General features: G+C 47.0%; 1 protein-coding gene across 1 annotated transcript in view; it reads right to left on the bottom strand.

Moving 5' to 3' along the window:
• The window catches only part of LOC148220290 (uncharacterized), a 66,376-nt gene extending 51,763 nt beyond the window's left edge, over window positions 1-14,613 (bottom strand). Inside the window, 1 exon segment of the mRNA XM_088155530.1 lies at window positions 14,503-14,613. Coding sequence (XP_088011656.1) covers window positions 14,503-14,613 — 111 coding nt within the window.
• Window positions 14,614-16,265: the final 1,652 nt, after the last annotated feature.

Here is a 16,265-nt window from a genome sequence, read left to right as displayed (position 1 = left end):
TCCTTGGCCTGTGGGGGAGTGGGAGGTGCCAGTTTTATGTTCCACTCCCCACTGCTGGACGAATTCCAGGAACTCCTTGGAATTATACGCTGGGGCCCTTATCAGTTTTGATTTCCCTAGGTATCCCCAACACTGAAAAGTCTTGCACTAGGTGTTGTTTGGCATGCACTGCCCTTTCTCCCACGTGGGCAGAGGCATAGACTGCGCCTGAATATGTGTCAATGCTTACATGAACATATTTGAGGCGACAAAAACTAGGAATGTGTGTGATGTCTGTCTGCCATACCTCACAACTGCCAAGACCTCAGGGGTTAACCCCCATGCCCATTGATGGCATGGTCTGGAGCTGACAGTTGGGACAGGTGGTCACAATGGCTCAAGCCTGACTCCGTGTTAGCTGGAACTGACGCATTAGACCTGGCGCATTCTGATGATACTGCTGGTGGCTCAGCTTTGCCTGTTGGAAGACGTCAGGGAGGCGTGCTTGTTCTGCTGGGGTTGCTTGTTCTGCTGGGTTTGCAAGAGAGTCTGCCTGACGGTTCCCTTCTGCAATTTTGCCTGGCAAATCTGTGTGTGACCTCACATGCATCACATAGAACGGATGTTCTCTATGAGAAATCAAATAAATTAGTTTGGAAAGCAACCTGAAAAGCTGCTCATTCTCGATGTCTCTGAGCACTGCCTGCTCCACCTTGGACACTATCCCCGCTACATAGGCTGAGACCGTTATCAAGTTGATTGGCTCTGAGAACTTCTCAAAGGCTCTTACGACTGGTGCCAGTTCAGCTACCTGGGGTGATCCCTCCACAAACACAACATCAGCTTCCCAATGCTGGGTCTGGGGATTTCTCCAAGTCATTGCCTACTTGTGGGAAGCCCCGGATGCATCCCTGAACACTGTGAGAGCTTTGAGTGGTCTCCGACTCCTCACGAGGAATGAGGTGAAATTCCTCATTAAACAGCTTGTGAGATGGGGCATGGACTGATATTTGTCCCTTATAGCTGTCAAGAGATAATTGGAGGCTGGCATTGCTCTGGAGCAAATGCTCAAACATCTCTTTAGTCAATCTCTCAGTAGAGTTCCTTCCCTCCTCAGAAAGTTTGACTGAAGGTGAATACATGTCAAGTCACAACCAGCCAGTTCATACAGTCTCATCCTTGCTTTCCGAATCAGCTGAGCTATCAGCTCTTGTGGCTTAGTGATGGTTTTGGATCTTTGGTGGGAGAGGAAGACCCACTCTATGATTAAGAGTGACCCTCTCTGCCCCACGATCCATTGGAATATCAACCCATGTAAGTGTGGCAGTTTTCCTAGGACAATGAATTTGAAGGGCAGCTCGGGCTGGTAACGATGAGCTTGCCTCTCTCCTAAAGCCTTCTGTACCTTTTCGATTGCAGTCTTTGCCTCTGGGGTCAGTTCCCTGGGAGAAAGCAGCTCTTTCTCCCCCTTCAATAAATTGAAGAGAGGTTCTAGGTCCTCATTAGTGAGGCCTAGCCAGGGCCTGACCCAATTCAAAGACCCACACAAGGAATGGAGATCTGTTAAGGTTTTTGGATTACAATTAATTTCCAATTTCTGCGGAGCAATGGTCCGTGCAGTAATTTCCAAGCCCAGGTACTTCCAAGGTGGCATCCTTTGGACTTTGTCCTCCTGCAATTGAAATCCAGCAGAGGTTAAAACTTTAACCACTAGTCAAGTGTGTCTTGGAGTATAGAGTTATCAGGGGCACACACAAGCACATCATCCATGTACTGTAAGATGATGGCTTCCCTTCTCTGAGCACGCACCGGGGGACAGCAATGAAGCCACATACCACTGGCAGATGGAGGGACTACACTTCATGCCTTGCGGCAAAACTCTCCAGTGGTAGCGCTTCATTGGGGCTTCTTGATTGATAGTAGGAACCGAGAAGGCAAACCGTGGGGCATCTTCTGGGTGTAGGGGTATGTGGAAGAAACAGTCCTTGATGTCTAGAACAGCCAATTGCCAATCTCAGGGAAGCATCGTTGGAGAAGGCATCCCAGGTTGGAGTGACCCCATGTCCTCAATCACTTTGTTTATTTCCTGGAGGTCGTGGAGCAGCCTCCACTTGTCCTTCCCCGGCTTCTTTATTACAAAGACCGGAAAATTCCACGCACTTGTGGTCTCTTCTATGTGGCCTTTGGCCAATTGCTCCTCCACAAGCTCTTCAAGCGCCTTGAGCTTCTCCATTACTCATCGACCACTGTGCTACCCACTTTGGGGTGTCATCTAGCCATTTCAATTTTTGGGTAGGGCGCTCTACAGTGGCCGCCTCTAAAAATCCTGAGGAGTCTTAGGAATAATCAATTTCACTCCCCACTGGGACATGGTGTCTCTCCCCCATAGAGGGCATTTGTAGTCTGTAACAAATGGACGGATGCTAGCCAATTTGCCATCCGGCCCTTCAATTTGCACCATGCTTTTTTGATATTTTTGCCAATTTTAGCCCTCCTACACCTTGGATTTTGCCTGCCACAGGTTGTAGTTCCCAATGTGACGGCCACATCCTCTTGGGTATGATAGTCACATCAGCACCTGTGATCCAGTACCCCCTTCCACATGGAGGTGGTCTGATCCCCAGGTTAGGTTGCATGCCAGAGAAGGTTTGTCCTCACCCACCACTTCTGCCCAGTAGACTTCAGGTGATTTTCCATCTACTGGGACCTCCGCTGGAACGGGAATGGCCTGGGCGAGGATTTGTCCCTCAACCAGGTAATATGGTGGTAGAGGGCAGCATGCCAGGAGAATGAGGCCGCTTATGCTTCCCTTGATGGTCATGGGAGCTACCTCAATGTCTAGGGGTGTGTGTGCTGTGTCCCCGACAACAAAGTACTCACTGTCCAGTTTCATGTGGTTTAACGTCATGTCCTGTGTGCTGTTAGGTAAGTCCACTGTTATGACTGTCCAATCAGGTGACCTGAAATGAAAACCTTTGGTAGTCACGAGCCTAAAACGGCCTAGTGGCTTCCAAACCTTGTTAATTGAACATTTGACATTTTGATTGTTCCTGCATCCCCACACCCTCTATTCCATCCTCCCCCTTATTTTTTAAGAGAGAGTCCTTTGTCAGCGTGGAGCCCGCAGTATTTATAGCCGAGCGTGCGATTGTGTTAATGGCGGGTATGCGCTGTAGATCTAGTTTTTTTGTTTGTTGGTCTTCTTCTGTTTCTGGCTGTGTGGACAGTCTCTGGCGAAGTGTCCTGGCTTCTTGCACTGGAAGCAGATGATGTGCTGCAGCTGCTCTGGTGACATTGGTTGCTTCTTGGCTTCTGGTGTTACAGCTGCCGTGGTCTTTGGGTGTGCCAGTCCTGGATTTCTCTCGTGTCCACTGAGCAGTTCTGCTTTCCTGGCGCAGGCTTCTATCATCTGTGCTAAGCTAGGCGCTGGTTTGAGGGGAAGGCTAAGGATAACCCTGCGGCAGGTTTCATTAGCTTTCCTCTGAGCCATCTCCTTAATCAATTCTGCTTGTACCACCGGATCACGCACCTGACTTTCCACTTGCACACGAAGACGATCTACAAACTGTAAGAAATTCTCAGAAGCAAACTGTTTAATATTAACATAACTACCTTTGGCATCCACTGTTGGTAATTGATTAAAAGCTTTTTCTGCAACATTGCATATTTTTTCCAGGACAGACTTGGATAGTACTCTGGTTTGTTTTCGGAGCAATGCCAATCCCCTTCCCCCCATAGGTGTTCATATGTGTCCTAGGGTGATGTTATGGTGTTTGTATCTCCAATCGTGTGTTCTGTTTATGTTTGGTATTATGTCCTGTGCTTTCAAGACTGACTCTGAAAGTGAAGCTTTGTTTTGTCTTGTTATCAGCCAGCTCACCTCCCCCATGGTCTGTGTTTAGGAGAGGTTTTAGCTCTGCTTGCTTGCTTGCTTGCTTGCCTGCTTGCTTGCCTGCTTGCTTGCCTGCTTGCTCGCTTCTGTCTCTTTTTCTTTCCTTTGCTTTGCCCTTGCTTTTGCTTATTAGTTAGTTCAGCTAGGCAGTCCAACTTTTCCCCTGGACTGTTTTTTTTCCCCCCCCTCTCCCTTTCCTGGATACCATCTGAACCTGTTCTGGATGGGAACCTGGGAAACACCAAGAAACATTGGGAGTCTGCATTCTGTGACCTGCAGCAGTCATTCCCCAGCGCCAGAGACTGATAACTGGGCGACCACTCGCCGGAGAGACTCTCTGAGTTTGTCATCCCTTCAGAACGGTGAAAGAGTTTTTTTGTCAGCTGGTGTTGTTTTTTCTGTGCTGGGGAGTGTTTCGCTTGTTAAATAAACAGTTTTTTCCACTCTTCTCTGAGGAAATTCTTCCCGAACCCGGTGGTGGGGGGGAGGAGTTGTGGGGGTTTGCTGTCTGGGGGCTCCTTCCAGAGGTTTTCCCCCAAATTTGCCCTAAACCAGGACAATATGTTATGTTATTATTATCAGCATCTTTTGCATCATCTGCGCTTTGAAAAAGCTCTTGTAAAAGCACTTTCAAAGATCTTTTCCACAGGCTTTCCCATAGATCATACTCTGAGGGAGTTAACAGACATCAGAAAAGATCCTTGATATCATATGGAACCAGTTTGTTTGAGCTAAAGGTGGCTCTCATTATGCCTTTAAAGATTTCACTATTTCTGCCAAATTCTCTTTGTACTTTACAGATTTCATTTTATCTTGATACGACAAAGGCTGATAACTTCTCTTGCCATTTCTCCTACTGAGATAAACCACGGGAGCAACTGATGCAACTGATGGTATATATTCTTCTCCCAGGTGTTGACTTCCAGGGCTGGGGCACCCCCCCCCCCCCCCCCCGGGCCAGGGAGGCTGTCCACCCCCCCCCCTTCACCACAGGGATACCATCTGTCCCGCAGGGGCTGTGAGCTGATCCCCCCCCCCCACCCCCATCCCCACTGGCACTGAATCCAGCAGGACTCCACTGCCCCCCTCCTCCTGCAGTAGATTGAAGGGCAGGCATGTGAAACCGGAGCAGGGGTGTGGTGGTGGGATCCAGGGTTGCAACATGTGTGGGCGGGGTTGCAGGGTGCCATCATGCAGGGCAGGGTCTTGGAGGAGAGAGGGGGCAAGGCAGCCGAGGGCAGGGATGGGTTATGGGAGGGGAAAGGGTTAGGGGCAGGGACCAGAGGGTAAAGGGGATTGCAGGATGAAGGAGGAAACACGTGGCTGCCAGCATATGGGACCCCCCCCCCCCACTCGCTCTGCAGTGCCCTGGGGGCAAGCCGTATGGCCAGTGCCGTCTTGGACCTTGTCCCCGGCCCCTTCAGGCTTAGCCACGTGGCCGTTGCCCTGAAGGGAAGGGAGGTCACTTCTATAGCTTTCGGAACACTGCTCCGAGGGAAAAACATTTGGGAGGGAAGGGTACAAGGAAGGAGGGCTGACAATTTTCGAAAAATCATCAGAACCGGGATACTGGGGAGGACTCAGGGGCCCAGAGCAGCTACAGCTGTGCTGGGTGACCTGTGTCTCCCGGGGAGACCCGTGGGTCCCCTCCAGTTCCAGGTTATAGGGTTTTGGGGAAAGGGAAGGTGAATCTGAATTGTTTTGCTGCTGCTGCCTGTTGTTTTCTGTCTGAATTAAAAGTTTCTGAATTTGTAAGAATATCGGGAGGAATACAGAGGCTGTTTTATCTCCATTTTCCACTTTTAAAGTTAATAAATCCCCTATTTCATCCCAAAATGAAATAGAATTTTTATTTTGCAATTCAAGGTCTGATTTTTCAACAGACAGCCAGCTTGCAAAATGTGCTAATCTTTTCTTAGATATTAAAACATTTCCTGAACTTAATATTTCCCTGAGTTGGGAACTTAAACTCTTTTGTAGGGCAGATTGCTGTAAGCCCATGATATTTAGTAACAATCTGCCACTATATCTACCCCACTACAGTTAAAACACAGGAAAAAGAGTCAGTTGTTAAAATCTGCCGCTTATAGCATGGCTTTCAGGCTTTGCCAGCCGCGGATCTGATGTTAATTCCGCCGCTTTTGTCGGCAAGACCCACGCGGTGCCGGAGCCGCTTTTGGGACCAATCCAGCCAAGCGGAGCCACTAAAAGCCACAAAAAGCAGTAAAAACCCCGTGCCGCCACTTTGAAACCGATCAAAGCTGCTGCCTGCTGCACCGCGCCATGTCTGAGGTGGCTGCGTCCAGCCCCCCCAGCCTGTGCGCTGCGCCCCACGCACACCCCCGCACCGCCGCCGCCTCTCACGAGTGGCACCACGCTGGCCAAATGCCACCGGTGAGACCCCGCCGCGGAGCTCCGGGAACCCACCCGCCGCGAAAGGAGGCTTACACTCACCCTTTTCTCTTGCAGGCATAGGCTTCTGTGTAACTGTAGTGGGTCTCCATCCAGAACCGACCTGCCTGGGCTCCTGACAGGCTCCCGGTTTGTCCTTAAAGTCTCCGAACTGCACAAAATGCAGCTCAAAGAAATTTAAGGTAGTTGATCAGCTCAAAGGCTTATCGAATCCCGAAAATGGGAGTCACAGCCGGTCGTGGGGTTCTCTAAATTTGTAGAGACCAACCATGTTGAGCGCCAACTGTGGCTTTGGCTGACGAGTCTTTACCCTTTCTTCTGACTAGCTCAGATGTTAGGATGAAGCCTCACGGATCCGCCACATGGACGTGAATAAAAGATAACAAAAGAGGCTCTTTCCCCCCTGGGGAGAGTCTGAGGTTTATTTCTTGTGGTCCTCCAGGAGTGAAAAGAGAGCGAGGTCAGGGGACATAGGTCTTTTCTAGGGTCTGAAAGGGGGGGGGGGGGGGGGGGGGCGGGAAGAAATTGGATCCCGGCCAACTAGGCACAGCCAGAGGGGAGAGAGACCAGACCACAGGACATTGCAGGGGTCACGGAATCTACCATTTCCAATACATCTAGGGAGTTACAACACAATAGCATATTTTGAATCAGTATAAATTGTCCCCTTTTTTCTCCTTAATAATACTAAGGCCTTGTACAAGGCATACAACTCACATGCCTGAGCTGACCAGCTGGGATTTAACTTCCCCCTTTCACACACTGACATAGTCTGCCCATTAACTATTGCATATCCTGATTTTTGTTTCCCTTCAACAACTCGAGATGATCTAGCTACAAAATATCGATCCTCCTCCTCAAGTTCTATCTCACTCAAATCTTGTCTAACCTTTGTCTGTAGTCCTATCAAATCAGCACAATTGTGAGCCAAACCCTGATCTTCAGTGGGCATCCCATAAATAAACTGAGCCAGATTTTGTGAGGTAATTACTTTTAACTCCAGCTCCGAGGAATGTATAAGGATAGCTTCATATTTTAGAATTCGACTATCTGTGAGCCATTTTTCAGCTTTTTGATGTAATATGCTCCTAACGTTATGGGGAGTATACACAGTCATAGGAGCCCCAAAGGTGACTTTTCTGGCTTCCTCTACCAAAAGTGCTGTGGCTACTAAGACCTGTAAACAAATGGGCCATCCATGACTAACTGGATCTAATAATTTTGAATAAAATCCTACCGGTTTCTTATCTCCTCCTCAGTCTTGAGAAAGCACCCCATATGCCACTTGATTTGCTGAACTTACAAACAATTGAAGGTTTTTATTTAAATCCGTCAGAGTCAATACTGGGGCCTGTATTAATGCTGCCTTAACTTGTTCCAACTTCTCATCATCCTCGTTGTTCCATTTAATATCATGCTGAGTAAGTTTCTCATACAAAAATTTTACCTTCTGACTGTATTCTTTTATTCTTTGTCTACAATATCCTAAAAGTCCTAATAATTGTCTAACTTCCCGTTTTGTCTTAGGAGGTGATAAAACTAAAATCCCAGAAACTCGTTTGGGGTCCAGTTTCTTTGTTTCCCCCACTCAGCCAATGCCCTAAATATTTCACCTCGGGTTCTGTAAACTGTAATTTGGATTTCGATACCTTTAATCCCTTGTCTCTTAAAAAGTTTAACAACTTTATTGCTGTCTCACGTACTTCCTCCTGAATTTTTCTTGCCACCAAAAGATCATCTACATATTGAACCAATTTACTTCTTTTAGGTTGTTCAAATTCCTGTAACAATCTTTCCAAAGCTTGCCCAAATAAGTTAGGAGATTCTGTAAATCCCTGTGGCAATACGACCTACCTTAACTGTTGTCACCTGCCAGTCTCAGGGTCCTCCCACTCAAATGCAAAAACATCTCGGCTTTCCTCTGCCAGTGGGCATGCCCAGAAAGCATCCTTTAGATTCACTACACCGTACCATACAAATTCAGGGGGTATTTGGTTAAGCAAGGTATACGGATTTGCCACCACAGGAAGTGGAGTTAAAGTTCTCTGGTTCACAGCTCTTAAATCTTGGACCAGACGATAACTGCCGTTTTCCTTTTTAACTGGTAGTATTGGGGTGTTATGGGGAGACATACAGGTTCCTCTGCAGGCCGTGGTGAAAACCATGGTGAAGCAGGTTGTCCCCCTGCAGCCCATGGGGATCCACGGGGCATGCAGAGATCCACTTGCAGCCTGTAGGGGAGGTGCCTAAGCTGGAGTGGGTGGATGCCTGGAGGAGGCTGTGGTCCAGTGGAAGACTCGGTGGAGAGAGGGGGCCCTGCTCCCAGGCTGGAGCAGCCTGTCCTTGGAGGACTGCACCCCCATGGAAGTGACCCACACCACAGCAGTTTTGGGAGGACTGCTGCTGGTGAGAGTGGACCCATGCTGGAGAAGTTCACGGAGAACTGTCTCCCATGGGAAGGGAGCCCATGGTGCAGCAGGAGAAAGACTCCTCTCCCAGAGCAACGGAAGAAAACCGTGGGTGACAAACTGACCAAAACCCCTATGCCCTGTCTCCTTGAGCTGTCAGTGGGAAGGAGGGAGGGGCTATGGGAAGAAAAGATGTTTTAAGGGCTTATTTTAATTCTCATTATCCTCCTCTGATTTTGTTAGTAATAAATTCACTTTGTACCTCTAAGTTGAGCCTGTTTTGCCCTTGGAGTGTTTTCTCCTGGTCCTTATCTCAACTCTTGAAGCCTTCAATAAATTTTTCTCTCCTCATTCCAGCTGTGTCAGGGGAGGGTGAGTGAGTAGCTTTTGTGGGTGCCTGGTGTTTGGCAAGTGTCATACCACGACAAGGTATAGCATTTTTTGCCAAAGGAATCCCACTTTCTGACACCATCAATTGTCCCATCCCCGAGCGAGACCGGGAGGGCTTCTAAAGTTTCGTGGGGCAAAATTAGACACAAACGATGTCAATATTGCACCTGTGAACTGTTTATTGTTAAATTAAAATAAATGGCCCTAAACAGAGAGAATAGAAAAGGCAGAGAAAAGAGTGTGAGAGAGAGAGACTTACAATGTTGAGGCATTCTTATTCTAAAATAAATTGGTCCCTCACACCCTTTTTTTTGTTGTCAATGTATTTATAAAAACTCTTTTATTAACTTTCACAGAAGTGGCCAGATTGAGTTCTAGCTGAGCTTTCTAAATCTCTTGCAACTTGTTCTCCGAATATCATGGGACTGTTTTTAAAACCTTGAGGCAGAAGTGTCCATGTGAGCTGAGTCTTACGCCCACTCTTGGGGTTTTTCCATTCAAATGCAAAAATTTTCTGGCTGGCTTCATGGAGAGGGAGGCAAAAAAAAAGCATCTTTCAAATCTAAAATGGTAAACCAGGTTAGTTCAGGCGTCAAGCATGTTAGCAAGATGTATGGGTTTGCTACCACTGGGTGTATGTCCTCGGTTATTTTATTAACAGCTCACAGGTCCTGTACTGCTCGGTATGACCCATCTGGCTTCTTAACAGGCAAAATAGGAGTGTTAAAATTCGACTGACATCCTTCAATAAACCTAGCTGCAAAAAGTTTTCAAATACCGGGCTAACCCCTTCTTTGTCTTCTTTTTTTCAGAGGGTATTGTTTCACTCTATCTGGTTGTTTTCCTTCTTTAAGTTTGACTTGCACAGGAGGTGAATTGTTTGCTCTTCTTGGTAGGTTAGAAGCCCATACCCCAGGAAACACCTGATCCATTATCTTCTTGTTAATTTCTTCTTCATCCTCAGTTTTGGTCTTACTAATTGGTAACATTAAACTTAGCATTTCCACATACTGTTGATCCTTTACCTCCAAAATAATTTCCCCATTCTTAAATGTAATTTTGCTTCAGACAGCTGATGTTATTTTTAAGAAGAAAACAGAAATAAAAAGAGATTACATAATCCGACATGTTTTTCTCTCTCCGGAATCATCCTGAGTGGCAGAGAGACTGTGGAATCAGACCCCCCTCTTATCCCTTGTTATTGGCCCTTGAGAAGGACAGTAAGGCTAATAGAGGGAAACCTAAGAGGTGCTGTAGTACGTGCTTGATAAACCAGCAATGTAAGCAATATTCTTAACTCTAACTCTATTATGTCTGAAGCTAGGTAGATGCAGGAGCAACACACTCGGTGTTAAATAAAGCCTTAATGCCTATAACAGATGATTATGTTATGGTAAGGGGGGCAACTGGCCAATCTGAAAGAACATATTTTTTGCAAACCATTAAAATACAAAGATGGGAAACAATGGGGAATTCATAAATTTTTATATATGCCCAATGCTCCAAAGACACTTTTGGACAGGGATCTGTCAGAGCAGCTGGAAGTTAAATTACATTTAAGAATGGGGAAATTATTTTGGAGGTAAAGGATCAACAGTATGTGGAAATGCTAAGTTTAATGTTACCAATTAGTAAGACCAAAACTGAGGATGAAGAAGAAATTAACAAGAAGATAATGGATCAGGTGTTTCCTGGGGTATGGGCTTCTAACCTACCAAGAAGAGCAAACAATTCACCTCCTGTGCAAGTCAAACTTAAAGAAGGAAAACAACCAGATAGAGTGAAACAATACCCTCTGAAAAAAAGAAGACAAAGAAGGGGTTAGCCCGGTATTTGAAAACTTTTTGCAGCTAGGTTTATTGAAGGATGTCAGTCGAATTTTAACACTCCTATTTTGCCTGTTAAGAAGCCAGATGGGTCATACCGAGCAGTACAGGACCTGTGAGCTGTTAATAAAATAACCGAGGACATACACCCAGTGGTAGCAAACCCATACATCTTGCTAACATGCTTGACGCCTGAACTAACCTGGTTTACCATTTTAGATTTGAAAGATGCTTTTTTTTTGCCTCCCTCTCCATGAAGCCAGCCAGAAAATTTTTGCATTTGAATGGAAAAACCCCAAGAGTGGGCGTAAGACTCAGCTCACATGGACACTTCTGCCTCAAGGTTTTAAAAACAGTCCCATGATATTCGGAGAACAAGTTGCAAGAGATTTAGAAAGCTCAGCTAGAACTCAATCTGGCCACTTCTGTGAAAGTTAATAAAAGAGTTTTTATAAATACATTGACAACAAAAAAAAGGGTGTGAGGGACCAATTTATTTTAGAATAAGAATGCCTCAACATTGTAAGTCTCTCTCTCTCACACTCTTTTCTCTGCCTTTTCTATTCTCTCTGTTTAGGGCCATTTATTTTAATTTAACAATAAACAGTTCACAGGTGCAATATTGACATCGTTTGTGTCTAATTTTGCCCCACGAAACTTTAGAAGCCCTCCCGGTCTCGCTCGGGGATGGGACAATTGATGGTGTCAGAAAGTGGGATTCCTTTGGCAAAAAATGCTATACCTTGTCGTGGTATGACACTTGCCAAACACCAGGCACCCACAAAAGCTACTCACTCACCCTCCCCTGACACAGCTGGAATGAGGAGAGAAAAATTTATTGAAGGCTTCAAGAGTTGAGATAAGGACCAGGAGAAAACACTCCAAGGGCAAAACAGGCTCAACTTAGAGGTACAAAGTGAATTTATTACTAACAAAATCAGAGGAGGATAATGAGAATTAAAATAAGCCCTTAAAACATCTTTTCTTCCCATAGCCCCTCCCTCCTTCCCACTGACAGCTCAAGGAGACAGGGCATAGGGGTTTTGGTCAGTTTGTCACCCACGGTTTTCTTCCGTTGCTCTGGGAGAGGAGTCTTTCTCCTGCTGCACCATGGGCTCCCTTCCCATGGGAGACAGTTCTCCGTGAACTTCTCCAGCATGGGTCCACTCTCACCAGCAGCAGTCCTCCCAAAACTGCTGTGGTGTGGGTCACTTCCATGGGGGTGCAGTCCTCCAAGGACAGGCTGCTCCAGCCTGGGAGCAGGGCCCCCTCTCTCCACCGAGTCTTCCACTGGACCACAGCCTCCTCCAGGCATCCACCCACTCCAGCTTAGGCACCTCCCCTACAGGCTGCAAGTGGATCTCTGCATGCCCCGTGGATCCCCATGGGCTGCAGGGGGACAACCTGCTTCACCATGGTTTTCACCACGGCCTGCAGAGGAACCTGTATGTCTCCCCATAACACCCCAATACTACCAGTTAAAAAGGAAAACGGCAGTTATCGTCTGGTCCAAGATTTAAGAGCTGTGAACCAGAGAACTTTAACTCCACTTCCTGTGGTGGCAAATCCGTATACCTTGCTTAACCAAATACCCCCTGAATTTGTATGGTACGGTGTAGTGAATCTAAAGGATGCTTTCTGGGCATGCCCACTGGCAGAGGAAAGCCGAGATGTTTTTGCATTTGAGTGGGAGGACCCTGAGACTGGCAGGTGACAACAGTTAAGGTAGGTCGTATTGCCACAGGGATTTACAGAATCTCCTAACTTATTTGGGCAAGCTTTGGAAAGATTGTTACAGGAATTTGAACAACCTAAAAGAAGTAAATTGGTTCAATATGTAGATGATCTTTTGGTGGCAAGAAAAATTCAGGAGGAAGTACGTGAGACAGCAATAAAGTTGTTAAACTTTTTAAGAGACAAGGGATTAAAGGTATCGAAATCCAAATTACAGTTTACAGAACCCGAGGTGAAATATTTAGGGCATTGGCTGAGTGGGGAAACAAAGAAACTGGACCCCAAACGAGTTTCTGGGATTTTAGTTTTATCACCTCCTAAGACAAAACGGGAAGTTAGACAATTATTAGGACTTTTAGGATATTGTAGACAAAGAATAAAAGAATACAGTCAGAAGGTAAAATTTTTGTATGAGAAACTTACTCAGCATGATATTAAATGGAACAACGAGGATGATGAGAAGTTGGAACAAGTTAAGGCAGCATTAATACAGGCCCCAGTATTGACTCTGACGGATTTAAATAAAAACCTTCAATTGTTTGTAAGTTCAGCAAATCAAGTGGCATATGGGGTGCTTTCTCAAGACTGAGGAGGAGATAAGAAACCGGTAGGATTTTATTCAAAATTATTAGATCCAGTTAGTCATGGATGGCCCATTTGTTTACAGGTCTTAGTAGCCACAGCACTTTTGGTAGAGGAAGCCAGAAAAGTCACCTTTGGGGCTCCTATGACTGTGTATACTCCCCATAACGTTAGGAGCATATTACATCAAAAAGCTGAAAAATGGCTCACAGATAGTCGAATTCTAAAATATGAAGCTATCCTTATACATTCCTCGGAGCTGGAGTTAAAAGTAATTACCTCACAAAATCTGGCTCAGTTTATTTATGGGATGCCCACTGAAGATCAGGGTTTGGCTCACAATTGTGCTGATTTGATAGGACTACAGACAAAGGTTAGACAAGATTTGAGTGAGATAGAACTTGAGGAGGAGGATCGATATTTTGTAGCTAGATCATCTCGAGTTGTTGAAGGGAAACAAAAATCAGGATATGCAATAGTTAATGGGCAGACTATGTCAGTGTGTGAAAGGGGGAAGTTAAATCCCAGCTGGTCAGCTCAGGCATGTGAGTTGTATGCCTTGTACAAGGCCTTAGTATTATTAAGGAGAAAAAAGGGGACAATTTATACTGATTCAAAATATGCTATTGTGTTGTAACTCCCTAGATGTATTGGAAATGGTAGATTCCGTGACCCCTGCAATGTCCTGTGGTCTGGTCTCTCTCCCCTCTGGCTGTGCCTAGTTGGCCGGGATCCAATTTCTTCCCGCCCCCCCCCCCCCCCCCCCCTTTCAGACCCTAGAAAAGACCTATGTCCCCTGACCTCGCTCTCTTTTCACTCCTGGAGGACCACAAGAAATAAACCTCAGACTCTCCCCAGGGGGGAAAGAGCCTCTTTTGTTATCTTTTATTCACGTCCATGTGGCGGATCCGTGAGGCTTCATCCTAACATCTGAGCTAGTCAGAAGAAAGGGTAAAGACTCGTCAGCCAAAGCCACAGTTGGCGCTCAACATGGTTGGTCTCTACAAATTTAGAGAACCCCACGACCGGCTGTGACTCCCATTTTCGGGATTCGATAAGCCTTTGAGCTGATCAACTACCTTAAATTTCTTTGAGCTGCATTTTGTGCAGTTCGGAGACTTTAAGGACAAACCGGGAGCCTGTCAGGAGCCCAGGCAGGTCGGTTCTGGATGGAGACCCACTACAGTTACACAGAAGCCTATGCCTGCAAGAGAAAAGGGTGAGTGTAAGCCTCCTTTCGCGGCGGGTGGGTTCCCGGAGCTCCGCGGCGGGGTCTCACCGGTGGCATTTGGCCAGCGTGGTGCCACTCGTGAGAGGCGGCGGCGGTGCGGGGGTGTGCGTGGGGCGCAGCGCACAGGCTGGGGGGGCTGGACGCAGCCACCTCAGACATGGCGCGGTGCAGCAGGCAGCAGCTTTGATCGGTTTCAAAGTGGCGGCACGGGGTTTTTACTGCTTTTTGTGGCTTTTAGTGGCTCCGCTTGGCTGGATTGGTCCCAAAAGCGGCTCCGGCACCGCGTGGGTCTTGCCGACAAAAGCGGCGGAATTAACATCAGATCCGCGGCTGGCAAAGCCTGAAAGCCATGCTATAAGCGGCAGATTTTAACAACTGACTCTTTTTCCTGTGTTTTAACTGTAGTGGGGTAGATATAGTGGCAGATTGTTACTAAATATCATGGGCTTACAGCAATCTGCCCTACAAAAGAGTTTAAGTTCCCAACTCAGGGAAATATTAAGTTCAGGAAATGTTTTAATATCTAAGAAAAGATTAGCACATTTTGCAAGCTGGCTGTCTGTTGAAAAATCAGACCTTGAATTGCAAAATAAAAATTCTATTTCATTTTGGGATGAAATAGGGGATTTATTAACTTTAAAAGTGGAAAATGGAGATAAAACAGCCTCTGTATTCCTCCCGATATTCTTACAAATTCAGAAACTTTTAATTCAGACAGAAAACAACAGGCAGCAGCAGCAAAACAATTCAGATTCACCTTCCCTTTCCCCAAAACCCTATAACCTGGAACTGGAGGGGACCCACGGGTCTCCCCGGGAGACACAGGTCACCCAGCACAGCTGTAGCTGCTCTGGGCCCCTGAGTCCTCCCCAGTATCCCGGTTCTGATGATTTTTCGAAAATTGTCAGCCCTCCTTCCTTGTACCCTTCCCTCCCAAATGTTTTTCCCTCGGAGCAGTGTTCCGAAAGCTATAGAAGTGACCTCCCTTCCCTTCAGGGCAACGGCCACGTGGCTAAGCCTGAAGGGGCCGGGGACAAGGTCCAAGACGGCACTGGCCATACGGCTTGCCCCCAGGGCACTGCAGAGCGAGTGGGGGGGGGGGTCCCATATGCTGGCAGCCACGTGTTTCCTCCTTCATCCTGCAATCCCCTTTACCCTCTGGTCCCTGCCCCTAACCCTTTCCCCTCCCATAACCCATCCCTGCCCTCGGCTGCCTTGCCCCCTCTCTCCTCCAAGACCCTGCCCTGCATGATGGCACCCTGCAACCCCGCCCACACATGTTGCAACCCTGGATCCCACCACCACACCCCTGCTCCGGTTTCACATGCCTGCCCTTCAATCTACTGCAGGAGGAGGGGGGCAGTGGAGTCCCTGCTGGATTCAGTGCCAGTGGGGATGGGGGTGGGGGGGGGGATCAGCTCACAGCCCCTGCGGGACAGATGGTATCCCTGTGGTGAAGGGGGGGGGTGGACAGCCTCCCTGGCCCGGGGGGGGGGGGGGGGGGTGCCCAGCCCTGGAAGTCAACACCTGGGAGAAGAATATATACCATCAGTTGCATCAGTTGCTCCCGTGGTTTATCTCAGTAGGAGAAATGGCAAGAGAAGTTATCAGCCTTTGTCGTATCAAGATAAAAATGAAATCTGTAAAGTACAAAGAGAATTTGGCAGAAATAGTGAAATCTTTAAAGGCATAATGAGAGCCACCTTTAGCTCAAACAAACTGGTTCCATATGATATCAAGGATCTTTTCTGATGTCTGTTAACTCCCTCAGAGTATGATCTATGGGAAAGCCTGTGGAAAAGATCTTTGAA

This window comes from Sturnus vulgaris, chromosome W (assembly GCF_052056855.1).
Source record: "Sturnus vulgaris isolate bStuVul1 chromosome W, bStuVul1.hap1, whole genome shotgun sequence".
Lineage (NCBI taxonomy): Eukaryota > Metazoa > Chordata > Aves > Passeriformes > Sturnidae > Sturnus > Sturnus vulgaris.
The sequence above is the reverse complement of the archived record's forward strand: the minus strand, read 5'-3'. Positions and strand labels throughout refer to the sequence as shown.